Source organism: Podarcis melisellensis (assembly GCF_964234715.1).
Source record: "Podarcis melisellensis genome assembly, chromosome: 3".
Lineage (NCBI taxonomy): Eukaryota > Metazoa > Chordata > Lepidosauria > Squamata > Lacertidae > Podarcis > Podarcis melisellensis.
Window position 1 is genome coordinate 55,396,992 of NC_138530.1, and position 26,721 is coordinate 55,423,712.

General features: G+C 41.6%; 1 protein-coding gene across 7 annotated transcripts in view; it reads left to right on the forward strand.

Moving 5' to 3' along the window:
* The window catches only part of RGS17 (regulator of G protein signaling 17), a 62,219-nt gene extending 35,616 nt beyond the window's left edge, over window positions 1-26,603 (forward strand). For 2 of the 7 annotated variants that reach the window (XM_081905236.1, XM_081905237.1), the window contains exons 2-5: window positions 2,756-2,899; window positions 20,537-20,626; window positions 23,294-23,528; window positions 24,328-26,603. In XM_081905236.1, the coding sequence (XP_081761362.1) occupies window positions 2,781-2,899; window positions 20,537-20,626; window positions 23,294-23,528; window positions 24,328-24,516 (633 nt within the window). In that variant the 5' untranslated portion in view covers window positions 2,756-2,780 and the 3' untranslated portion in view covers window positions 24,517-26,603. Of the gene's footprint in view, window positions 1-2,755; window positions 2,900-20,507; window positions 20,627-23,293; window positions 23,529-24,327 lie in introns of those variants that run through there. The other 5 variants (XM_081905238.1, XM_081905239.1, XM_081905242.1 and 2 more) reach the window with 5 other exon arrangements.
* Window positions 26,604-26,721: the final 118 nt, after the last annotated feature.

Below are 26,721 nucleotides of genomic sequence, written 5' to 3' on the forward strand. Positions count from 1 at the left end.
TAGAGGTGTTTTTCCCCATTAAGAAGAAGAAGTGTATAGAAAGAAAATCATATAATAGAGTTGCTTTCTAGTCGGCAAGGCAATTGTTCAACTCAGAAATTGTCTGTTGCACTTTGCTAGTCATAGAGTTGTGCCTAGTCATGTGAAGTTCTGAGAATGTGCATGGATACAAGGAAGAAGCAAACATTCCTAGTGCCAGGTGTGGATCTTCCAAGGTCCCATCCCAAGGCACTGCTATGTGAGCATGGGGGGGTGGGGAATTGCTAATTACTTCTGTGGGCGGAGTGCAGTCTGTGATAATTAATTCTCCCTAAATATGGTAACAAGCTTCCTTGGGGCTTCACTTAATGGTGAACCAAGCCTCAGGAGATAGCTTGTGGTTTAATTACATATAAAAAATCACACGACTCTTTTGGCCTGTGAATAATAATAATGATAATAAAACTTTTCTCTTGCTTGTTTCTGTTGTTTAACACTGACCATTGTTGGCACAATTGAATGATTGACTCACTAAGTGAAAACAGCAGCACAATATTTAATGAAGGGTGGTGTTGTCATCAACGGTATAGAGGCTTGTGCTTCTCTGTTGAGGTTTCCAGTGTTCGGGTGTTAATGAATCTTAAGTAAATAGTCAAGTTGTGCCATGGAACTTCATATCTAAGTTAGAAATCATATGCAAACTTACTTAGGTGCAAGTCTTGTTGAATTCAAAAGGAGTTATTTCTTTGTATAAGCATGCATAGGTTTGGGCTTCCCGAGGAGGTTGTTTTTGTCCCACTGTTAAATTTTGTAGATTTCATTAATCGAGTTGCAGAGGTTTCAAAATAACAACTCTCAGAGAGAGAGAAATGCCTACCCTGCCATGAGAAAAATGTGGTATTTTTGTGCATCGACTTCAAGATTCAGCTCAGACCCTAATCTCGCTTTTCCAATAACAGATCAGCTCAGTCCAAATCGCTTCAGATGCTGCTCAATTCAGCTTAAGGTTCCAGGCCAAGTCTGCTTCAGGAAAAACAAAGTTTCATTTCACCGCCCCACTCCCCCCACCCAATTGATGATTTCAGAATTTTTAAAAATGGGTATTGCTTTTTCCCCTTTTGGGGAGAAGTGAATGAAATTTTCAGGCATAGTGGATAAAGCCGGCCAAATTACAATAAAGTAAGTCTTGAGGTTTCTGAACTGGGCACCTTAACAGTTTGATTTTCTATATATAAGAGAAAATGTCTAACATTTTTACAAAGCCATTCCAATAAGTAGAACAGATAACACAGAATTAAATATATTACACAGTTAAAATAATTATTAAAACCAGGTACTCTATCAGATAAGAGTTTGCTACCCTGAAGAATTTAACTGATATTTCCCCACAAACTTTTCCTCTTCAAATTGTCACTTTTTCAGTAGTGTAGTGTTTCTGAATTCCATAATTCCTTGTGAAGAAATTCTCAGAGTTAAACAATTTTAACTTTATTGTATAGATAGATATGACATATCCAGCAGAATTCAACCTATCAGTGACCTATGGTGCTTCGCCAGGGCTTGCAATATATGTTTTCTGCTTGCAATAACAAAAACCAGCGAGATTGGCAAAGATCCAGCAGTCAACATAGTGAGAAGCATTGAGGCACATTGATTTCATTTTTCACAAATTGTTCCAGGCTCACAATCAAATCGTGATAGTAGTATTGTCCATGTTGCCTGGCTACAATATCTACTTTTATATGAACCCAGAAGAGTGGCCACTTAAGCACTGCAAAAATAGAAAAAGAAACCCCCAGGAAATATATTACCAAAAAGGCGAAAACTAGAACATAAATTTGCCTTAGCTAATTTACATGTCTAAGTGCAAATTTATTAAGAATTTTATAAATGAGATAGAAATAGAATACATCTCATCATAGTGTGGAAGACTGACCAGGTGCTCACCAGTAAAGGGCAACTTTCAGGCTCCTGCTCTCTATTCTTTTTTCTTTAAAACCGGCTTGCTTTGGCAAGCCCTTCAAATAGAAGGTGTTCCTCTGCAAAGTAAGGCATATATTGCCACGCTGTTTAGAGTAAAACAGGGAATACGTCTGTGTGTCTTCAGTGACATTCTTTCTCTGCAAAAAGAGAAGACTGAAAAGCTGTGATAGTCACATTGTCATTGGCATCTTAAACACTACCAAGTGCTATACAAACTGTGAGGTGTGTACCACTGAACATGGGTAACAAAAAGAGTTTCTTAAACCAAAGGAATATAAAACAGCAAGATGGGATCTGTGAACATCCTTTAGGTGTTAAGCCTTGTGGCAAGCAACCCTGAAGCACTATCTCCCCAGATCCACACTTCAAAACCTTTCTGGCAGTGAAAGATATCTGCCCTTCTCCCCACATCACTACAGAAAATATATTTGCTGGAGAGGGAACCGTTTTCAGGAATGCACATTGAAGAGGGAGCCCTTTGAACTCCTTTCCCTGTTCTCCTGATTAAGTCTAGAGGCCATCTTTGCTTCCAGAAAGGTTTAGGGAGATGGAGACTGGCAGGTGGAAATTTGCCCTGTCCTCATTACCTTCTGTGTAGCTTCTCTTCTGCACTCCTTCCTCCCACTTAGGGTCCCTGGGAATCCCACTTCACCTGAGACATGAAGTGGCAGACAGGATGCTTTGATTTGTATTTTGAAGTTGAAAGAGGGCGTGAGCCATTGGCGTCAATTTAGAAAGAGCACAAATGCAGGTTGCGTTTCCTTCATGTTCTTTTATGTCTGTGTTCTTGTAGCCACTGGGGTGCTGAAGTAGCTGAAATGAGAAAAAGGCAACAGCCACAAAATGAAGAAACATCTGCTGTGTCTCAAGCACCTGGAAACCAAAGGCCCAACAACACATGTTGCTTCTGTTGGTGTTGTTGTTGCAGCTGCTCATGGTATGTCACACAGTCTATTTGATACCATAGCTAGCGCAGGTAAATGTCAACCCAAAGCCATCATTTGTCAGGCTTAACGTAAAAAGCTGGGGGGCGGGCGGGCTTTTCTGTGCAGTAAGGTTGTTGCGCTATAAATGCTCATTTGATTCTCATTGCTTGCACACAGACTTCATGTCTTCTCTCAATGTTGTCCTCATGTTGCACATTTTTAAAAAGAAAGTAATTGAACAATGTGATTCCTAAGCCTCTGTGCATGCATGCAACACACAGAGCTCCCTCCTGATAATGCAACCAGAGCGAAACAAGAAGAGCATTTGTGTGCATTTGCTTTTTGCATATAATTTGACCCTCTCTAAAGTTGTTCTAGGAGAACTAACCAATTTTAAAAGATGGGCATTTGAAAAGACTTTCCAAATTTTATATCTATGAAAACTCCCAACTGTAGAAATAATAAAAAAATGTAGCAAATATGTGCAAAAAAGTAGTTTTCTGGTTATTTGGGGAAGCAGGGCATGGGGAAGAGAAAATGGATGATGATCCGTGCATTTTGAATTAATGGGAAACATGAACAAAACTCTCTTGTTTATTTCTACCTGATAATTTGACGAATAACCTACAGAATGTATTTATAGTCAGGATGCATTCGAATTCCACTGAGATCCTTCAACTGGCAAAAAGCCGTCGTCTTAATGGGGATCAGGCCAGGAAATAGTTGCTGCTCAGCTCTTCCTAAAAGAATCATCAGCTCAGGAAATATGAGACTGAAATTTAGTGTTTATTTTCCTGTTTTTAAAATAACCTCGGATAACCATGTGATCTTTCTAGGCTGGGATAGCCTGCCTAGGATGCCTGTCACAAAAGTGTATATATAAAACTTTTAATATAGCAATATTTATATGCATGTGAACAGCTCAGTGGCATCAACAGGGCTGCGGTTACAATACAACTATTTACTTGCTTAGATGCTCTGGATTTCCCATGTGTACACTTCTGTCTAGAAATGCCAGTAGCTAAAATTTCACTGCAGGGATGGGGACCCTCAGCCCCATGAGCCAAATGTCATCCTCTGAGTCTTGGGAATCTCCCCGGACCAAACACTCTCACAAACCACACCCCTCACCAGCCCTGTCTTGCACCCTCCATGAGTGTTTTTGCTTGGCTGAAATGTGTCCTTGGACTCTGATAACATTGATTACTTGCTTGTTTGGAGGATGGAGAGAAATGTGTCAACGTGGAGAAACTGGGCTACCATACAAAGACAAAGTTTGCATTTGTTGCTCTGACCTGGCGATGGCATATCGCCCCAGGAAAGCTACCAGAAGGGAATGTGACCCCTGGGCTAATTAAAAAGCCTTGCTGTAGTGTGATGAAGAATCAGACCCCAAGATGGAACAATGGTGCCATTAGGGGACAACTTTGAGACAGAAATCCAGAAGCGTATTGTCAGGGGTTCAGGAGCAGAGGCACAGGGGAGAGAGGAAGCGGAGAGCGAAGGGGAACAATCCGAGGGCAGCGTAGGTGAGGATGACAGTGGGGCGAGAGATTCCATGAGCCTGTCCAGCGATTCGGAAGATTCCCAGAAGGGGGCACCGATAGCCAGAGCAAGGGGGGTCCCGGGAGGGACGCACCAGAAGCAAGGGGCCAGCGGTAACTCCCAAAGCAGCAGCTGGAGATCGGGACCAGTTTCCCCACCAGAGCGTAGCGGGGGGGAAGAGTCCCATGTGTCAGGACCGGCTTCCCCTCCAGGGGGAAGAGAATATGAGTCAGGGCTGACCACGGCCCTATCGCTGAGTGAGGGAATGGAGGGGAAGTCAGATCCAGCTAGCCGCCCCCCGAAGGGGGAAGCAGTGACAGGAGCAGTGTAATGGTCAGGAGGAAGGTTGCCGGCTGGGCGCGCGCACCAAGTTCAAATGCACAGGCGCGCGGGACAGCCGGGAGCGCGGATTGGGAGCCAGGTCCTAAAGCACGCCGGAGGCAGGGGGAAGAATCCGGGGACTCTTCAGCATCAGAAGAGTCCAGAAAGGGCAACACCCCAGCGGGCAGACGGACCCAGAGGAGAAAGGAGCAAAGGAGGAGGTGGAGCAAGGCTAGGGTCTTGAACTGGTGTCTGGGGGGAGGAGATTCAGACGGAACTTCAGCGGTCTAGGGTTGAGACGTAGAGCTGCGCGCCGCGGCTTTGGAATCGAAACTGAACCTTAATAAAGACTTTTGTATATAACAAGAACTGGCGTTGGTCCTCTGTGAGCTGGGACCTTGGGCAGCTTGACACGTATGAAGTGTGAATTGGGTCAGTCTGCTTAAAAATGCAGACCGAGCAAAATCCCCACGCATCCCTGCCTACAACTGTGTGATTTTATAAGCTTGAAAGAAACCATTATGTACAGAGAAGATTTCCTGCTCCATTATTCTGCCATTTCTCGCCACACTGGTGGAGAAACCCTAGGGGAAGATGGTTTCCAAATATTTCTGGCCAACGGCACCTATGCCATTCATGTGTGTGAATTCATGTGTGTGAATCGTGCCTTGGATGTATGGGGAAGCCATCATGTGACTGTTTTCTCTCGTGGCCAAATGCTGTCCTCACACTGGCTACCAACTCACATCATCATCAACAGCAACAGCAATTTATTTATACCCCGCCCATCTGGCTGGGTTTCCCTAGCCACTCTGGGCAGCTTCCAACAGAATATTAAAAACACAATAAAACATCAAACATTAAAAACTTCCCTAATAGTCAGGTAGTTGTTTATTTCTTTAATGGGTGGGCACCACTACCAAGAAGGCCCTCTGTCTGGTTCCCTGTAACCTCACTTCTCTCAGTGAGGGAACCACCAGAAGGCCCTCGGCACTGGACCTCAGTGTCCGGGCTGAACAATGGGGGTGGAGACGCTCCTTCAGGTACGCTGGGCTGAGGCCTAGAAGGGCACTTTGATGTCCATGCTATATAGTCATGGACATCAAAGTGCTCTTCCAGAGTCAAGCCAAGTTCGTCTCGGAAGGGGGTGGGAAAATTGATTGTTATGAAGCTTTCTCCTGATTGCTTTTGCATGCTGGATAAGGAATAAAAAATACTTTTTAAATATAGGTGACTATATAGGTGAATAATAGTAGTAGCAGCCAGTGTGGTGGGGCAGGAATATGGAGCCACCCTTCCGACACTGACCTCACCTCAGCTTACCTGGATGTTGGGTTTCCACTGGAACCCATACAGTCTTAGCTTGGCAACATCCTTCCCCACTCCATACCCATCCAGGTAAGCTGCATCCCTCCTGATTTTGGTAGGGCAAGTCCACATCTCTGCCTCACCACATACACACTGCTAGTAAATAGTAGGGATAATGCAAGCTCTTCTCTGTGTTACGCAAGTATCACCCATGGCTGTCAGCTAATAGAATTGTATTTTTGCTGCTCTTTAAAAGCAAGCTGAATTTATTTACATTATACTTCTCTGGGAACTTTTCTTAGCTTGAAGTCGTTCTCAGATGGTATTTAAAAACAATGTTGCCCTTGGCAAAACTCCTAAACTCCACAGTCCCCATATAGTAGCTTGTGAGTATTTAGGATCTACACATCAGCATTCGTTGCTTACATGCCCCCCAACCCAAGTCTTCAGTGTGTTTGTAAGTTGCAATACTGTCTGTCATCACAGATTATGTGCTGCTAGTTATACAGCGTTCTTGTGAGAGTTTGGGCAAGCCTGTTACAGCTTGCCTGCTTTGAAAAATAATAACGTTAGAAAGTTAGGATCAAAGTTGTGGTGGAAATGCCATTGCTTGCGATTCTTAGAATTAGATTGGACAAAAGTATGGAAAAAGAATGTAAGGAGAAACAGATTGGATGGCCTAATAACGTTTTCTTCCATCTCTAACATTTGCAGTAGAAGAGTTTTTTTAAAATTGGTTTTCTTTCAGGAAACAGGGAAAGATACAGCACAGATCTTTGAAGTCCGTATGAATCAAATATATGATTCTAAAGGCTACTAAAATTACAGCAGCACATCCAACTCATGCTAAGGGGGGACAATGATGAAGTGTCATCTTAACTCTTTACACGATGAGTGCTGTGTCCATATAGAAACTCAGGTTGACTCCTGTGGCCATTTAGCTCCAGCAAAAATAACAGTTGTGATTTTCATCTTAAATAAGCTCCTTGAATGGTGCAGATGACCATGGAAATGACCATCATCATTTACACAGAACTTTCTATATGTACAGCCTGGTCTGCAAATAAAAAGTCCCTACCTGAAGGGTTTTCAATCTAAAATAGGCACAAGAAGCAACAGGGGAAAGGGAAGATTAAGGCAGAGGAAGAATGTGTGACTATTTCAATTACACATACTCTGGCTTAGTCTCCACCTTACTATAACTAAGCTGATGATCCAAAGGCTTCGTGGGGAAGCTGAGCACAGCAGCACTAATGGTGGGGACTGTGGTTGCCATTTGCTCTGCAGATATCCATTTAGTGTGGCATTATCAAATGGAGTTGAAGACCCACTGAAATGAATAACTAACTTTCACCCTTCCCCCCCCCCCAGCCTTAGTTGGATACAATCCATAGTGTCGGTCCAGGGCATTTGCTGGTGGAGCAAAGGCTGTCAAGAGGTGATTCATTGCCAGAACAGCCACATAGGTACCAGTGAAAATGAAAGCAAGCACCACCCCACTCTTCCCAACCGATTCACTTAAATTATCCCATTTTTCCACCTGCACATGGTGTGGGAACAGAGAATTTAGTGCATTTTGCGGCAGCATTTCCCCTTGCCTCCCAAAGCCTCTTATAAAATCTGCTACAGTCGTTTTGATGCCCATTTTATAAATGAAGAATAAATTGTTTTTCCAGACCATGTAGGCTGCTGTTGGAAGCCAGTCACTTAACGTCCATGCCCAATACTCATCCCCTGGACCACACTGTAATTCTAGTGGATTGACGTGCATGCTTCTGTTCCCGGTAAAAGCTTGGAAGACCTTTGTACCCTTGAGCCGGAACCTTTTTAAAAGCACCAGTCATCCTTAAGGCTGCATCTGTTTGACTGGCACATTTCATGTCAGGTGATGTTTAGTTTTCGCTTTCACTGCAGCCAACATTTGAATCAGAATGAGGATTAAGCCTTTTGTTTGCACAGCAACTGATAGTTAAATACCCACACCTTTGTTCAGTGGATAGTAAATTTATGACATCAATCAAAGCATTAGATATGGCACGAGAACAATTAGCTGTTTAAGAGAGGATGTGCCTCTTCTGTCATTTATGCCTCTTTAATAATAGGCATTAGGCCACGTGGTACCTATTAATACTGCAAGGTTTCTTAGCTGGAAATATAGACCTAAGAGTGGATGTTAAGGAATAAGCAAAAATGTCATTTCGTAGAAAGACAGACATCTCTTCTCATTAACTTTCTTCCTGCTGGTTAAGTACGTTCACTGATGAATCAAGATTTCATTTGCAGTGAACCTTCACAAAGTAAGGAAAGATTAGACAGAGCCTCTCTAAATGTAACTAAGTGTGATCTACACATTTTGTTTTGTTTAAAGCATGATACGGTTATCCTAGAGGCTGTGCCATTTCTGGATACAGATGGGGGTGCAGGTGGGACTGAATGCTCCTCCTCCCGGTCAGAAAACCTTTTGTCTGTGGAAAGCTAGAGTGCATGAAATAATGGTTGCTTACCTGCTTATTTTCTATGTGCAGGGAAGTTTGGCATAAAACTGCTCTACCCCAGGATTATTTCACATGTTTACTTAATCTCTTTAAAAAAAACAACAAAGAAAAAGACATAATATTTGACTGGTGGGGCTTGCATTCAGTCTGGATACCAAGATCCAAGGAAAGAGAAGAGCCAAGGATACTTGTCTGCCTTAAGGGACAACAGAGGCTGATACAACTCGCTCCCACAGGAGGCAATGATGGACAACAACTTGAAGGACTTTAAAAGAGGAGGTTGTCAGTGGCTACTAACCATGATGGCTGGGCTTTGTCTCCACCTTCAGAGGCTTAATGCTTCTGAATACCAGTTGCTTAGGAGGGGAGAATCATCTTGTGCTTGGGTCCTATTTGTGGGTTTCTCACAGGCATCTGGTTGGCTACAGTGAAAACAGAATGCTTAACTAGATGGGTCATTGGCCTGATCCAGCAGGCTCTTCTTATGGAGAATTCCCATCCCACTAAAAAAGGGAGGGAGGGCGAGACAGAGAGAATTGCCCAACCTGCCCTCAGTTCCATCAAAAAATAGATAAGAAGGCATCCAGGTAGTGCAGCTGGGATATGGGAGGAACTCAGAGATGTAGAAACATGCGCTGAAGTGAGATACCCACAGTGAATTTTTACCTCCCTTATCTCTTTCCTTTCCACCAATCCATTTCCCACTCAAGCTCTATCCACAAAACAATGCAAGAAAATGTATGCATGTGGTTGTGCAGCCTGTGGGATTCTACGAAAGTTATGATGACCTTTGGTTTTAGCAAATAAAGTATTGACTGACATTCAGAAGAAACCATGTGAGAATACCCTTGCCTGATATTTTTAAAATTTTGTTTATTTCAGCTGGCAAATTACTGCATTTGTATTAATAATACATCGCTAGTTGTCTAAGAGAGGACCGTAGTCCATTCTTTAAAAATGAAAATAACTTATTTGACTATGTACTTGCCTAGTCCTAAGAATCATTCAAGTCTCTTTTACCAACCTTTGAAGCAGATTGGATCCATATTTTAATATGGATATGTCCTCCAAACCCTCAAATAAGATGACTCTCTCCCGTTAGACTTCTTTAGTTCAGATGTTGAGAAATCTGCACCATAGTCAATATATGCCTGCCATCTAAGACACACCTCATCTTGCTGCCACCTCCATCCACACAGAGCATCAGAGTGAGCATTTTTTTCTTAAGAGAAGCAAGAACAACTGATTCGAATTATTCAGCCTCACAACCTCTTATTCCCTCTAGCAAGAACAACACTGACCCCCTGCTTGGCTGACCCCTTAGAGATAGTTAAAGCCATCAGTTATATTACAGGTGTAACAACTGCAACTATATAAGTAAGTTTCAATGATGACCTTGGCATCAGAATCTTCAGTCACACCATCTTCATCTCACCTTGGGGATGGGGAACCTGTGGTCTTCCAGATATGTACTAAAATACCCATCATCCCTAATCACTGGCCATGCTGGATGGAGCTGATGGGAATGAGAATCTAACAAAACATCTAGAGAACCACAGCTCCTCATTCTTGCTGTAATGGCTTGGCATTCTTTCCTAATGTATTAGGACTAACAAAACTCCTTTTCCTTGGGGATTATAATTTTAGAGGACAACTGATGAACTGAATTTTTGAAATATTTTTAAAGCCCTCCAAGTGTCCCTATTTTCTGGGGTGTCGCTGATTTAGAGAAGCTGTACCAGTTTCTGATTTGATCCTGGAATGTACCACTTTTCCTTAGGATGTCCCTATTTTCATTGGAGAAATGTTGGAGGGTATGGAGTTATCTAACCCCCGAGCCATCTGAAGGCAATCCTGTATAGGGAATGCTGTTGTTTTTTATGTTTAGTGTTTTAATATATATTGGAAGCTGCTCAGAGTGGCTGGGACAACCCAGTAAAATTATCGTTATGGAATGGGATGTCCCTATTTTCACCGGATAAATGTTGGAGGATTTACTAATTCCATCAGGTAGCAGAAGAGCCTATTGTGACCTGTGCCTTGAAATTTGAAGAGCCCTGAATTTTAATAGAACGTTAGGCCGCTCCCCTCCCCTCCCTGAACATGCCCTATACTAATTAAATCAGACCACCCATCATGAAACCATACCAAAGCTCAAAAACTTTCCTTCTGCCACAGTGTCATAAACGTAAGGTGGATAGATTATTCAGAAACTGACAGTATTTCCACCATTTCCCCCCAGTAAGTAAATGAACAAAAGTTTTACATTATTTTAATAGCGTGAAGTACAATACAAGGTCTTAGTTCTTCAAAAATTGGCTGTTGGCTCCTGACCTTCAAAGTGAAAAGTCAGAGTTGGGCATGGAAGTGTAAGGCCCAGAATGGCAGCAAGCCAGCACTGGAACCAGGTGAACTCAGCAAGCCTTCAGGCTGCTCACTAAAGTACTCAGAGTCAGCAAAAGTCACTGTTGGCAAGAAACCTCTTCTTTCTGGTTTTGTAATTTGCCTCGATAGTCTGAAAGCTCTTGCTTCTGACCTTATTACACAAATATTTCTTTTTATTAAAAGGAACATTTTTTCCTTGTATGGGTTTAACAGCTAACTTGGAGTTATAAAAAAAAGTCACAGCGTCCATGCTTTTGTCATTATTTTTACAGTGAATTTGTGAGGTGTCTGACAGCTATACATGTATTTTGGTAAAGACCTACAGAGAGAGAGAGATTAAGCGTCTTGTTCTCCATCCCACACCAAGAGCCAGATTTCTCTCCTGTTATTTAAATGTAGCTATCACTATAAAATTTGAGGCTGTCACATTATTTATAAAGATGGCTGGCTATATTATCACACATAGCCGTGGAGATTTTCAGAGTGGAAAGCAGTTTGAAACAGGGATTGATCTTCGTTGGTATATATACTCTCAGTCTCATCGCACTTCTGCCCTGGTGACCAGTTTTTGAAGAAGAGGAGGGAAAGAACTCTGCGAAATGTATTTGACCAGAGGCAGCTGGGGGGGAGGATCCACTGGAGGAAATGCTTCTCTTCAAGCAGTTTTTAACTACCTTAAGAGTTATTGCCTGCCTTCAGCCACACTTGGATGGAAGAAATTACTGAGCTTCACACTAAAAAAAAAACCTCAACAGCAGGCCTACACAACTTGTGACCCATCAAGCTGAATGAAACCCACCAGACACATATGGCAACCCACCAGGGGTTGGTTTCTACTTCCTGCTGGGTCTAGCCTACCCAGGGCTTTAGTAGGTAGCATCATCTGTTCATGTCTCATTGAGTAAATCTTCAGTAAGTAGCAAAGCAGGTTCATTAATCTGAACATTTCCAGTTTGCCTATTTGAATGCAAATAACTTCTTTGTACACTTATTTTGTGAGGCTCTGGGAGTCTGCTTTGTGTTCCTTAATAGCCAAGTGATTCTGATCTTTAAACAAGGGGTTGGTTTGAAGCTTGGTAGTTCTGCTCTCCGCTACATAAAGATTCTGCATTGATTCATCCTCCAGCACTGAATTATTGACCTTATCAGTTGCATTTACAATCAAGGGAGTAAATTTTTCAGGATCCTGCAGCCTGGAGTAGCTGCTTATTCTCTCCCAAGTTCTAGCACTTGTGCCTCCCTGACAATGTATTAAATCCTTCCCCTAGGAAGAGGACATCAGTGTTTGAGGGTTTTAGAACAACCACGTGACCAACTGCAGAGATCATAGCGGTAGAACAGCCTCCACCAACCTAGTGTCCTCCAGCCAGTACAGGGCATAGATTTACATTGATTTGTATAATTATTTCTAAATATACCTATGCATTAGCTAATGTGAATCATATGCAAATATGTGTCCTGCGCTTAGTCCACTGTGCCTGCTCAGTCTGCTGTCCAATTGCTCGTCACTGATGGGCAATGTCAGCGTATCCCTACTCTTTCCCTACTTATTGCCCTATGTCTGTGACTTGGCCTGACAGCCCATCAAACAGAAGACACCTTCAAATGGAGGTCTGTCCTCTGGTAATCCTTCAACAAGAGTACCATCCTCTATAAAGTAGGACACATAGCCACCCTACTTAGCTGGCAGCCAATGGTGGGCTTGATGAGCTAGCTGCATTCTCTTCATTAATCCCTAGGGATATGGTACACCTGCGTTGCATCAAGAGAAGTTACCAAGTGTTAGTAGCGACATAATGAGGTTATGGGACAGACAGGGTCTGTAGAGCAGGTATCTAGAATTCAATAAACAGAGAAGCCTTTGTTGGAAGCATGCAGAAGAGTGATGGAGACTGTAACCCTATGCCTGCTTACCTGGGAAGATGTTCCCTTGACTTCAGTGGGACATACATCTGAGTATACATGTGTAAAAATGTACAGGGAGTGTGTATGATAACACTGTTTAGCCTTATTAGAAGGCAGAGATGCTGTAACTTGCCTTTTCCTGTGGCCTATGCAGTCAAGCTCTGAAAACAGCCTGCTCTGCACACCTAGAGTTTTCTTTCTCACACCTAGTATCGCTTAAATTGATGGGGGAGGAAAGATTTTATGTTTTGTCGCAAAGCCCCATGCAAAAAAAAATTAGTCTGCTACAAAACTGCTAAGGATGCAAGATGTGGGAAAGAAACAAAACCTCAGTGTCCTTTTGGCTTCTTAAATTGGACACCCCTCCTCACAAGATGCCGTTCTCTTTCCCGTAAGACTTCACACTGTTTTGAATGTCGAGGTGCATTATGTGAAATTAAGACAAGTTCACCTCAGGACATAAACAATTACAAAACTGTATAAGGGTCAACTGAAGGGACAGGAAACAGTGGCAGAGATGCCAGAGTTAAGGTTGTCAATCCTTTCATATGATTTTATTCAACAACTAGAGTACCAAGTATAAATGTGATACAAAAGAATCCTTTACAGAGTTACAGTTCTCAGCACCCTTAAACTACACTTCTCAGGATCCTTTGTGGGACGCCATGTGCTTTAGATGTGCATTAGATGTATGGTGTGGCTGTGACCTACATTTCATTTCATTTTACTCTCTTTTATTCAGAAGACTGCAGTTAAACTCAAGTCCATAAGACAGATACAGCATTGGCATGATTTCCCCTATTTTTCAAAAAATCGTCCATTGCTAGAAACTGTGAAGATAATGTGCTTTGCCAGCACAGAACAACAATGTATCATCTGTCAGTAAGTTCCTATGAGCTTGTATAGACTGCATTTGCCTAACAGGGGTGATGACATCTTGGTACACTCTCTGCTCAGCTCAGGAACTATGCAAAACTCATATCTACAAAGAATGGCCACCTGTGTATATGGAAGTGATGTTTTCTCAGGCATGGTTCCTGGCTGCTATGTATAGAGCCAACTTAAGTCTTCTTTCAGTTGAACGACCAGGAGCAGCTTGGGTGTGGTGTGCTTATTGACGGGATTTTGATTTTTGAATTTTGATTTTTCTCTGACTTCATGGGCATATTGCAAGATAGTTTGGAGGGATTCCATGTTGTCATTTTAGTGAGTTTGGCATGTTGGCATCGTTGGAGACCAAGAATACCTGTTTAATCCCTTACTAGGAAATTCAGCTACTGTAATTGCACCTTTATGAGTGGTGTGATGGGCAGCAGTTAGCAGGCAATGACATTGAACTCATTTGTATTGGGAGAGAGGCAATGGGAGTGCTACCCTGTTGGTTCTCTTCACGTCTCAGGGGCTTTTGACACCGTTGCCAATGGTGTTCTTCAGGAGCAACTGAGGAAGGTGGTGGTACTATTTTACAGGGGTTCTGCTCCTACCTGCAGGGTCGCTACCAGAAAGTAGTACTAGGCGATGGTTGCTCAGCTTCATGGTTTTGGACCTGTGAGATCTCTCAAGAGCCCAAGCTGTCTCCTTTGCTATTTGACACCTATATGAAATCGTTGGGAGCTGACATCTGGGGATTTGGAGCACGGTGTCATCAATATGCCGATGACACACAGCTCTATTTTTCCATTCCATTGGAACCAGGAGAGGCTGTGAAGGTTTTGGACAGACATCTGGATGGGGGTCAATAAACTGGGGTTAGGGAGGGGAACAAGTGCTTGTGGGGTCTTCTGCCATAGGTACCAAAATAACTTGGTTGGCTTTGGATATTTTGCACCTTGACTTGGTGGGAAGCCTCAGGCAGCAGATTGTCTTAGGTCAGTCTTGCCGATGAAACTCTATAAATAAAAAGCAGCAGGTAAGAGAGTTGGGAATTAGACCAAGCATCAAAATAAAACTCTTCTTTTGAGTTTCCGAAGACACATTTGAAAGTTCTGACTTTAGTGACTGAATCTAACTCAGCGGCCCAGTTCACATTGGGCAAACCCTGACTTAACATTATGGTTTGTTTGAAGTGAAGGAACCATGATCCCCAGTTCAGATGTAACGACACATGAGGGATCATGGTCTGTTGCTCCCATTAATTAGGGGTGAGGAGTGAGCTGAGAGCCTTCTGTGCATTCACAATAATCCTCTAAGATTTTCTGCAACATGCAAACACTGCCAATGTTTTGATAATGGAATTATCAAAAAAAAAAAAAAAGCCCCTTCACCCCCTATAGTGGAGGATGAAAGTATAACTTCTGGCTGATATATTAGCTCACAGAATAATTTCCTGCTTGCAGAGAGTTTATCTTCCAACCATGTATCATTCCAAATCAGCTTAAAATGTCAGTTGCACCAGGAATAAGTGTCTGGGATTTTTAAACAGAACTCAAGCACTATCTCTGGACTCCAAAGAATTAAGCAACTCTTTCAAGACTGTCTCCTTACTTAAAACCAAGATGCTGTGGAATCCTTCAATTAAAAAGCAACCCTACTCTTTCTTAAGACAGAAGGCAAAGAAGATAAACAGCCTTTAAAAATCTGACAGAATATAAATATTCATCCATGTGGAGGCCCTACTGATGTGCTTAGGCATGCTTTCATACAGAATGTGCATCGTGTCTCCTTGTCTCTCTCCCTTTTTCTTCATTTTCACAATTTGGCTTCATGGAATTCTATTTGTACCTCTTGCCTTCATTTTTGCTTCTCCTGTAATGTTCATTCGCATGGAGGGATTCATCCCATCATTTCTATTTCCAGATGCTAGTTGATTCCAAAGTGCCCTCTCCAAAGTATGTTTTAAACCTCCCCTGGTGCACTTTATGTTCCACTTTACATGATTCAACTTGCAGTTGGTTGGAGCAAACATTATGGATGGCCACTTACCTGTATTAAAATGGCCACAGTCACATACGGGACATTTTGGTGGACCAGTTTGCATCGCTTGCCTGGCAGTGTCCGAACAGCTCATATAGCAATAATCACATGATCACTGAGAAATGCAATATGTACTTAGTGACATCCTAGTCATAAACATTTGGCTTGTGATATGTTCACAGTACTGATCTGACAGTTGCTCTAACAAATGTGTGGGGCCGGCTTCAACTCAATAGTTGTGCTGGCAGGAGCCAGAGCAACAAGTCCTGCTGGCACAATGGAGCTTGCTCATTTCTGCTCTCCTGTATGCCCCTGCTCTCCTCAGCTCAGTGGGGTCGGAGAAAACAGCACATCAGGGGAGGGGAGGTAGTTCCATCAGCAGAAATGCTTATGCTGATGAAAGAATCATAGTAGCATGATGTTGAATTTTATCCATGGTACCTCTAGCTCAGGCTTCCTCAACGTCGGCCCTCCAGATGTTTTAAGACTACAATTCCCATCATCCCTGGCCACTGGTCCTGCCAGCTAGGGATCATGGGAGTTGTAGGTCAAAAACATCTGGAGGGCCGAGTCTGAGGAAGCCTGCTCTAGCTAGATTGTCACATTCATTGCACATGGATACATACATTCCAGTTGTTGGATGAGAAAACAACCACAGTGCCAAGAAGATGATCAGTGCTGTATGCTTTCCCAGCACAGATACTCTGTTTCCCCCAAAACAGGCAATCAGCTCTCACTCTAGATAGAGAGATTACGCTAAAAAAAAAAAAAAGAGGCTACGTATTCCCTTCTAATAGATAAGGCATGTTATTTATATTATTACTGTATCATGTTGAAGTTCAGTATTTACACTTTAAATACTCTAGGGGGTGCATTTACTCAGGGAAAATCAATAGTTAAGACTTCTGACTCAGTCCTATGGCACAAGAGCTTTCCACATGTTTTTCAAAGGATCTGCTGACAAAGTAAGCTCAGCGCTTCCCCTTGCTGTTCCTCCTTCTGCCCAGCCCTTGCATGTTTAATTGGTGTCAAGACTTGTCCCTTCTTCCCAGTTGCCACTATTCACCACTGTCATTTTTATGTTTTGCGTGCACGTACATACACAGACATTTTAAAATGGCCAGCAAGGAGAATCGCATGGATCACTTGAAAAGAGTGGAAGAGGGATCAGGGAGCTCTCAGCAGTGCCATAGATCAGTGGATGGGGATTACATACCTGCCAACTATAGGCATTCAATAAAACTTTGTCCAGATATGAATCAATGAGAAATGAAGAATTTTCACAAGTTCTATTTTCAATCATTCCATTGTAATAGATTGGCATTCCCTAAACACTTCATCCAGCATCTCTCCCTATAAGCCACGTTTGACTGTATTATAGCGCACACAGCATCTGGGTTACAGCATGTTGCCATAGTGCAATGCATGCTAAGTATATATTTGCTGGCATAGCAAATATATAGGAATGGCCCTTTTGCTTATTATCCTGTACATGCTCATCTAGACAGTCACTGAATTCAGCTGCTAAGCAAGAACCTGACTAATGTGAATGCAGTTGGGGGTGTGAATGAATGTGAGTGATGGACAGGTACATCTTCATCACAATGTTGTCCCACCTTTCCTCCAAGCAGCTCATATGTTTGGGGAGGGAGAAGTACAGGACACCCCCCCCCCATTACATCCTCACAACAACCTCCAAGGATATCCTAATGCAGCTTTAAAGTCTGTGGATACCTGCTGATCGAAGAGCCCAAGGTCACAAGTAGGATTCACAGCTAAATATTATTGTACCTAAGTAACTCTGGTCCATGCTCTCTGCCTACTATATCACACTGTCTACAACACAAGTTTGCGGTGTTCAGCATTTACTCCCAAAGCAGGTGCCTTATTTGTTCTATTGGCGCTTTCCCATTTTATGAGTCTTCAGAAAGTCAACTGGTGCAAATTTCTCTCTCTCACACACACACAGTTCTGCTTCTCCATTGAAATCATAGTTACTGCTGCATTACTGAATCACTGCTGAATCATTGTTGCAGACCAAAGACCAATGACATAGTAGTATTCTTATAGTGCCTGTAAGACAGAAATATGCTGGGAAACTGACACACTGGGGGGAAGGGGAGTTCTGGCCCCCTCGGTTCAGTTTTTAGCATACAATTCATGCTACAAAAGGGTTAAGTAATTATGGAAAAACACACTCTGTTTCCCAAGGGCAACATTATAACCCTGCCCAGTTTCTTAGAAACACTGGGTACACATGAAGGAATATTAGTCCTGAGCCAGACTAGTGGGCTTATACCCCTCAAACATTTACATACCCCTCAAAAAGTATGCTCTGTGTTCAGCAGGGACACTTGAAAGGCACAAAGCTGTTCACCAAGAGATTTTAGGATTCATTCATTACTCTTAAACTGAGCGTTCAGTGTTTATAGCTGACAACTTTTCTACACTGCTTAGGATGATTGGCATGTGTTGCAAATGGCTGGTACTGTAAGGCTGAAATCCAGTGCACGATTACCTGGGACTCTGAAATTAAGTCCCAGTAAACTTAATAAGACAGGTAGAAGATTTCACTAAATTTTTCACCAAGAGCAGAAGTCATAATTTTGAAGGCTCACAATGTTATTGAAAATGGTGGCTGCCATTTCTAATTTACTAGTCAGGTGACCAATTAACCATAAACATGGATTACTGGGGGGGGCATGGCTGGCCACAATTATAGAACTATCACTATCCTTATTGAAAATCATTTTGGTTCTGTCGAGGCTTCAGGTGGTTCGCCTGATGAAATCTCAAAAAAATCAACTTTTTGCTTTAAGTAAAATTGCATGGATCCACTAGTCCCAGGTTTTCCCAGTTTTATCCTCTGTATGGAGAGTTTCTTCAACAGCCCTTGACTCCAGTGCTGTAGAGAATCAGATGGTGCCCACAGAATAACTTTACTAACAACCTACATTAATGCTTTCTGTGGGTCCTGGTTAGGGCTGTGAGCAGCTCCATGGGGGGGGGGGAATATCTAGTCTTTGTTTTCCTTAAAAATACAGAGAAGCTCAAGCAGAAACTATCCCAAACTCCATTTTTTGCCTAATGGCAACTATAAATTAGCTTACTGTATACCTACTGTTTTGTTGTGAATAATATACCTATTAGGGATCTTAAGCATAGTCATAGAAACCTAACATACAAATTTGGGAAGCAAATATTATTTCACAGCAAATATTTTTGTAGGAGGAAAAAAAATCCCCCATTATTATCCATTAAGCATTATAAAAGAGAGAAACAGGTCTTTGGGTGCAGAAATTTACATTGTTCTCAGCATCTAGTAATTGGAAGTAGATTTGATTTTGATTTTTTTTGCTGGAAAGCAAACATGCTTTTATTGGCTTGAAGAGATTACTGGCCAAAGTGCCATTTATCACAGTGCTACATATTGAACTCACAGCCGAGGAGTATTCCTTGCACCTTAGTATTAAAACGATGGCTGGAGGCTCAATACATATGTTTTATTCATTGAAGATGATGTATAGCTTGGATTAACTCTCTGGACAATGTCATCAATCATCATAAGACAATCTCCCAGTAGTGCTAGGGCATACTGTTGTACATAGATATGTTTTTACACCCGATTACATTGTGAATGATAATATGACTTCTTAAAGATATATACTGAACATTAATGGCTCTAGTTGAAATAAATAGATGTTGCATAGTAGCAGTACCAGATTTGCTGGATTGTGCCCCAGTTTAAACCAGACGGGTGCACCAAGTATTGGGGACTGAGAGCTCTTCAGCCTCCCAAAAAATTCAAGGAGGGGGCTGCCCCCCCCAAAAAAAATTCCTGTGGCCCTGCTCTGCCTCCTACTCCCTGCCCGTTGTTGCACCGGTAGAAGGAGGCCAATTGTGGAGCCCAGCAGCTATGCTCCAGGATTGTGTGGCAGCAGCTCCCAGCGAGATCTCACAAGATCTCACCAGAAGCAACACAATTCTGGTAGATGACGTTTCGGCCGGGTGGAGGTGACACCTTCCTGTTTCACGGGACAGGCTGCCCCTGTGTAGATGCCATGCTGATACAGTATGTCTGGCTTTAAATACAAATCAGGCAACTAGGCAGGTAAGGAGCTTGAACAAAAAGGGAAAACAATCAATCCTACTATTTTTAACAGGCCACATCATGTCACAGAGAGAGCATGGGAGCCAATGTTACAAGTTTCTATACTTGAGCACTAAATGCACAATACCATTTTGAAAGAGGAGCCATCTAGTGGCTAGTAGCATTGCTGAATCTGTGCTGCCAGAAGACATTGCAAGAAATGCCTCGCTTAGAATTTATGAAAATAACCACTGTTGGGCCTTTTAAATAATGACAATATGGAACATCTTTTCTCTGTTCTTTTCTTTTCTTCTTTTCTTTTCTGTTCTGTTCTTTTCACATATGTGTTCCAAATATTAAAATATATAGAGAGTCAGTTTATTTTCAGGACTTAATCACTGAAACAAATAAAGATTACAAAAGTTACAATTGAGGTGTTGATATTAAATATACAATCTGTCTCCCTCGGTGTTCCTTTGAGTAGAGGAGATGGAGGAGTCTTAAAAGGTCAGGGGAATCTCTTTTTATGATGGGTATTCCAATGGTGGCCTGCATTTGCCACCAAAACAATGTCTCCTTTAAGAATGCAGGTTCACGTTAAACCTCAGTGTTGTTTTATATATTGTATATTCATTGTTTTAAATTAATTCTCTCTAGACAAAATAAAGTGTTGTACTACATTGCAGCCTCACTGTTAGGAATGAAGATAGAGGGGACAGTACAGGAAGGCCGACACACACAACTAAAATGGAGAGTATTCAAGTCATAGAAGAGTGGTAAGTTTGCTGTTTGTCTTCTCTAATTGCCTCTTACCCTAAACTATGATGGCTGCAATCTTCTGCACACATACTTGGGACTAAATCCCACTGAACTCGATGGGCGGTATCAATGGCTACCTTAGCACAAAGATCTCTATTTGTGCCATGGAACTTCCTTCCCTCTCCTCTTCCCAAATCTGCTCTGGACAGTTGGGGAAAACACAGAACAAATTGGGGAAGAAATGAGTAGAGGGGAGGGAAGTTTCATTGTGTAGCCAGAATAAGGTTACCAGATTTTTTTCAATGAATCCGGGGACACTTTTCAACTTTAATGGATTTTATATGGGGACTGATTTGTAAATCCGGGGACTGTCCCCAGGAAACGGGGACGTCTGGTAAACTGATGGAACTACTTTGTTGTGGCTTACTTCTGAGTAAACATGTACAGGATTGCACTGTTAGTTGCTTCACTGTGTGCGCTTTCCTGTAATTCATACAAAAGCAACAACCAGAAATTTGAGTTTCAGTCAGCTGGTCTTCATGTAATATAACAGCAAAGGAGCATTGCTGATGCATGGTTGTGGTATAAATAAAATAAAATCAAGCATGCTTTGTCCTTTCTGTCAGCATATCAATGAATAATAATGCATTTTTTTTCTGTGCAGAAAAATAACTGTAAGAAGCGCAATTAGATTCAGGGCTGTGAATGCTCCATGCAAAAATAAGTGTGTATTAAAACTCCTGTGTTATGGAAATACAAATTCTGTGCCAAGAAAAGCTGAACTCATCATCGTGTATAAATTAGGAAATTGAATAAATTGTGCACACTGACTCTTTTGCGTAATTTATTTTGCTTTTGCTTGTCATGGTGAGAAGCAAATAACTATATGGAGCCCTGAGCTCTGCTGCCAAACTATTGGCATTCTTATTCATCCATACTTCTATGCCTTCTTACAGTTTAGTAAGTCACTGTTAATTTTATTGTGTATATTTATTTTTAAAACCGTTTATCAATTTCTGATAATTACTATAAATACTTGCTGTTCTTAATATCTGTTTTAGCATTATTTTAATGTATATTTTATACTCTTATGTAAACTGCTTACAGGTATGGGCTTGTGTGTGTTTTTGTCCTCTCTCCTCCTTGTGCAATAAAACGGGAGTGAAGGCTTCCACTTTTGCTGTTGAATAACCCACAGTTCCATGTTATGTATGAACCTAGAGAACTGTGGATAGTTATAACCAATGTTAGTTACAATGGTTTGATACATAACAGATTGTGAAACTAACAGGTTGCTTGTCAGTTAAGTAACAGGCTGTTAGTTTGTTAACTAACAGGTTGTAGAAACATGCTGGCAAGCGTGGGGGCAATTCCTATTGAAATCTCAGAAATCAGATCTTTTAATTAATGCAAGTAGAAGGCTCAAGAAGGCACAGTTGAAATTTTAATGGTCATCTGAGCTGAGTCTCTCTGTTGCATCATCCATTCAGGATTCACACAAGTGACAACACTCAGCTGAGGTTCTGGAAGAGCAGGGAAGTTCATCCCCTGTTCTGTCGTCAGATACATACCCATGTCACAATTACACTGATGTAGTTACCTTTCAGACATACGTGCTGCCTTATACTGAGTCAGACCATTAATCTATCTCACTCAGTGTTGTCTACACTAGGAGCAGACAGCCTTCTAGGCCCAAAGTGGCAGTGTGTGAGCTTTTGGATCCAGTGGGTGTGGTTAGTGATAGGTGTGGCTGGAGCCAGTGTTGCCATATACAGAATTCACATGCACACAATTTTTTTTCTTTTGCCCCAGTTTTTCCTTTCATTGGTTTTTCATTAGCCTCCCTACCCTCTTTCATTTGCCTCCCTTTACACCATCAATTTCTGACATTATACTGCTGCTCCTCCCTTTTTATATTAGTTCAAGTTATTGGCCTAATCCTGTCTTATTGATAACCTTACTACATGCTATAAATTACAAACATAAAAGTATTGGAGCTTGTTGTTGTTGTTGTTGTTGTTAAGTTAAACTATTACACCAATTCAGGATCTGAGATTTTAAAAAATTGCCTTCATGGTTTTCAGTCTAACTTTTTTCTTCCCTTTCCACTTCAAGGTAATGCCATCTTGTGGTCAAGAATGATTTTTCATAACATAGCATCCATTAGTTTCAAAGAATGGTATCCCACATTTCTGGTCTTTATAAGTCGAAGAAAGGTTTTAATAATCTATTGCACAGCCATTTTGTTTATAGAAACAAATTTTAATATCCTTTTTAGAATTAATTCATACGTCTCATGTTTCACCTCTGGCCAACTCAAGTCAAAGAGTGAAGCTCTCATTGGAGAGAGTTATGGTGTGGGGGGGTGTAAATGCATGCGGGGGGTGCATGCACCTGTTCTCCACCCATGCTTGCTGACTTGTCAATTTGAGGAAATATCTGTTGTTGTGAGGTCTGCGTTTTGGGATTAGGATAAGATTTGTATTTCCATGGGAGGCAAAATGTCTCTTCCCAATCCCAGCCCTCATCTCTGACTCCTGTACATAACCTGACAACCTACTTCTGTCTTCTCTTTTCTAAATATGAATTGTTTGACTGCTAGCTTTTAGAATTAGAAACACTGAATAGCTTTTCATTGTTGTTGTTGCTGCTGCTGCTCTTGTCATTGTTTGTTTGTTTTGCAGCCAAAACCCTACAGAAGATGAAATCCTGTCTTGGGCTCAAAATTTTGACAAGATGATGAAAACACCAGCCGGTAGGAATATTTTCAGAGAATTTCTTCGAACAGAATATAGTGAAGAAAACTTGCTGTTCTGGCTAGCATGTGAAGACTTGAAGAAGGAACAGAACAAAGAAATTGTTGAAGAAAAAGCAAGGCTTATATACGAAGACTACATTTCTATACTTTCACCCAAAGAGGTAATACCATAAATTCCAAATTGGCATACAAGCTTGGGGTCAAATGTGGCCCCAGGCCCTTGCTCTCTCTGGCCCTTGGAATTCTCTGAGGGCCATGCCCTTCATCTGCTCTGCTCTGCATTCCCCTTGAGTGTTTTGACTGGCCTGAACTATGATAATTCCCCTTGCTTGTTGGGTGAAGAATGGAGAGAGATATGATTTGTGCAGCTGGAATGTAGTCTACAAAAACAAAGGGAAAAGTTCCAAACCCCTGCCATAAAGGCTTACAGTTGCCTTTAGGTTAGAAAGCATGAAGTAAACTCCTTCACAAGTGGTTGGTAAAGGTGCCATAAGCGATAAACTCTTTGCTGTAATGCTCTCTAACAAAGGGAAGTGAAAACAAGATGGCAGCAGCTGTTCAGCAAAGTGATAGTGCAAAGCAGGCATTATGCCTGACAATGGAGAGAGTCCTGGGAAAGGTTGAGGCAGAGGGTTGGGCTTGCTTTGCAACCAAACTGGACTGGAACAGATAAATAAATACCTGAAATGGTCCTATGTCTGTGCTTTTCCACCCAGGCCAATGACTCAGTAGTTCAGGTTTGTATCATTCCATTTTCATTTGCATTGATTTAAAGAAACGCAGTACATTTCATATCAATCATACAACTGATAAAGATGTCAAAGGGTTTATGACAGTCCTTCCATGTAGGCAAGATCCAGTTGGGCGCAACGGCGATTGAGTAAGACTGAAGCCTTAAGTGAGATCTGTATACCTTTCTTGAGTGAGGGCGTGATCAACTTCTCTTCCTCTTCTCTTTAGGTTAGTCTAGACTCACGGGTGCGAGAAGTGATCAACAGAAACTTGTTGGATCCCAATCCGCATATGTACGAAGACGCTCAACTTCAGATCTATACGTTAATGCACAGAGACTCTTTCCCAAGGTTTTTGAACTCTCAGATTTATAAGTCTCTTGTCGAAAGTACTGTGGGCTCTACTTCTGAAACTTAGGTCTGTGTGAGAGGGGCTGAAATCTTGATTTAGCTTTTGGGGTGGGGTGAGGGTGGGGATACTATTAGGATGAAGACAGAAGAAGCATTTTTAGAGTGGCGGGGCTGCTCTGGAAGCACCCTTGCTGCATTCAATCCAAAACGTACCTTTCTTCTCCCACGTCAACCTCTGGGGGGGGGGGGACCAGTTCTGCACCTTTGAAGCAGAGTCTGGCTGTGCACGGTGCTGATTTGCAGAGCCCACCCCCCACCCCAAGAAACCTCCCCCGCAATAGCTGGAGCAGTTTTGCACTTTAAGAAACGTATCCTTTTTCAATGAATAAGGTGGCAAATGAGCAGATTGAACGCTGTGCTTTTTTAAAAAAAGAGAGAGAAGGTGGATGGCTCATCCATTAAATGGAGGGGGGGGGAGCAAGACTGACAGCTGAGCCAGGCTTTACTTTGCTGGCATGTCTACGTCTGTCTTTTCGCTTGTGGGGCTGAGAGGAAGCCAGGTTCACCCCACAGCCGAGAGACATGCTACGAGCTCTCTTTTTGTATTCCATCTGTCTTCACCTTAGTAGTTTACTAACATCTGGAACTGAGTTCCTGGAGAACTACAGTTTAGCACTACTCAGGCTACTGTGAAGAAAACAAATACACACAATGGTCTTTGTCTACATTTTACCAAGGTCCTTCATGCTTGAGTTTGGAAGGGGGAAAAGAGTAGATTTGCTAAATAACCACTCGTTTCACACACTTTTCACAGCTGCAGTTGAGATTGCAATGACATGCGTGTCGTTTTATGAAGTATTTCCTTGTGTACCCTCACACAGCATGTGCAAAGCAAAAACTGCTTCATTTACCACTTTGTTGTTGCAATATTTAATCCAACAACATAAATTATATCGGTATTTAATAACATTTTGTGCAATATGGTCTTACAGTACACACAGGAATCCTCTGAACAGGCCGAAAAGCAACTTGCATTTTTAAACAACATATGCGAACACTGTCAGAAACTAGGCCTGAAGTGTAGCAATGTTATTCCAAGCGCTCTGTGGAGGAAAATCCATTGCTATGGAAGACAGACAAGCTTTCTGTGTACGAAGGAGAGAGAGATGGAGCATGTGTGTGTTATTTATCATTAATTTAAAAATTCAAAACAAGAGGTTTCTCTTGTTGACTGCCATAATTGTGGCATTTTCATTGCAGAGTTCAAAATGTCAAAAAAATAAACATAAACAAAGCACAATTACATGAAGGGATCCATGTTGGGGTTACATAGTATATGCGCTGACATTGTTTTTAATTGTTATAAGAACAGATAATCAATGTACATTTCAGATGTCGGATAATGTAACAGATTTATTAAAGACTGGCTATCCAGTTATCTCACGCTGCTGTGTAATGTTATGTAATTCAGCAAAGCAAAACAAAAACCCAGAAAACAAAAAAAAATAATGCATACACACAACCATGGTTGATAATTTACTTTTTTTAATTAAAAAGTTTAAATTTTTTAAAGGGAAAAATGCCTAGATGTAGCATTTCAGTCCACACTGAGGACTACTATTTGTCTGTCAGTTATTTTTTCTAAAAAGTGCTATCATATGAAATGGAATGTTCATGTGTTTTCCAGAAACTGAAACCAAATTGTTATTTAAAAAAAAAAAAAAGGCTGAAGAAGACTATCTTCTGACCTGCCTAATTTTGAAGGATTTGTTGTGGAGTAGAAAAAGTTTACAGAGATTTAAATAAATATTAATTTTTTTAAAAAAAAAGTGGCCCAAGAATGAGATCAGTGGGTGTTTTATTATCTTTGTTCTTTGTTCAAAAACAAAATCAGACAAACAAAAGGACTTCTTTTAAGCGCTAAAATGAAAGAGGGAACAAAGTAGTTCAGCCACCTTAAGCTCAGTTTACTTGGGCCATCTTTTTGCACAACCACTCTGGATTGAACGTGAGCTCAGGCAGTGAGTGATGGGGCTTTTGTGGAACTCCCATTCATTGCTCTTGTGTGATGGTCGAGATTCCTGGGGGGGAAATATACACACTCCCTTTGCTGCTAGTTTAGTTTTGTAGGTAGGTGCTTAATGTGTTTCTTTTTTTAAAAAATAAACTTTCCTGATTTAAATACATGCTTGGACCTTGCGAATAAATATCTACTCTAAAAATTGAAAGAAAACACCACACATTTTTCACAGCTGTTCAAACCAGTGGTGCG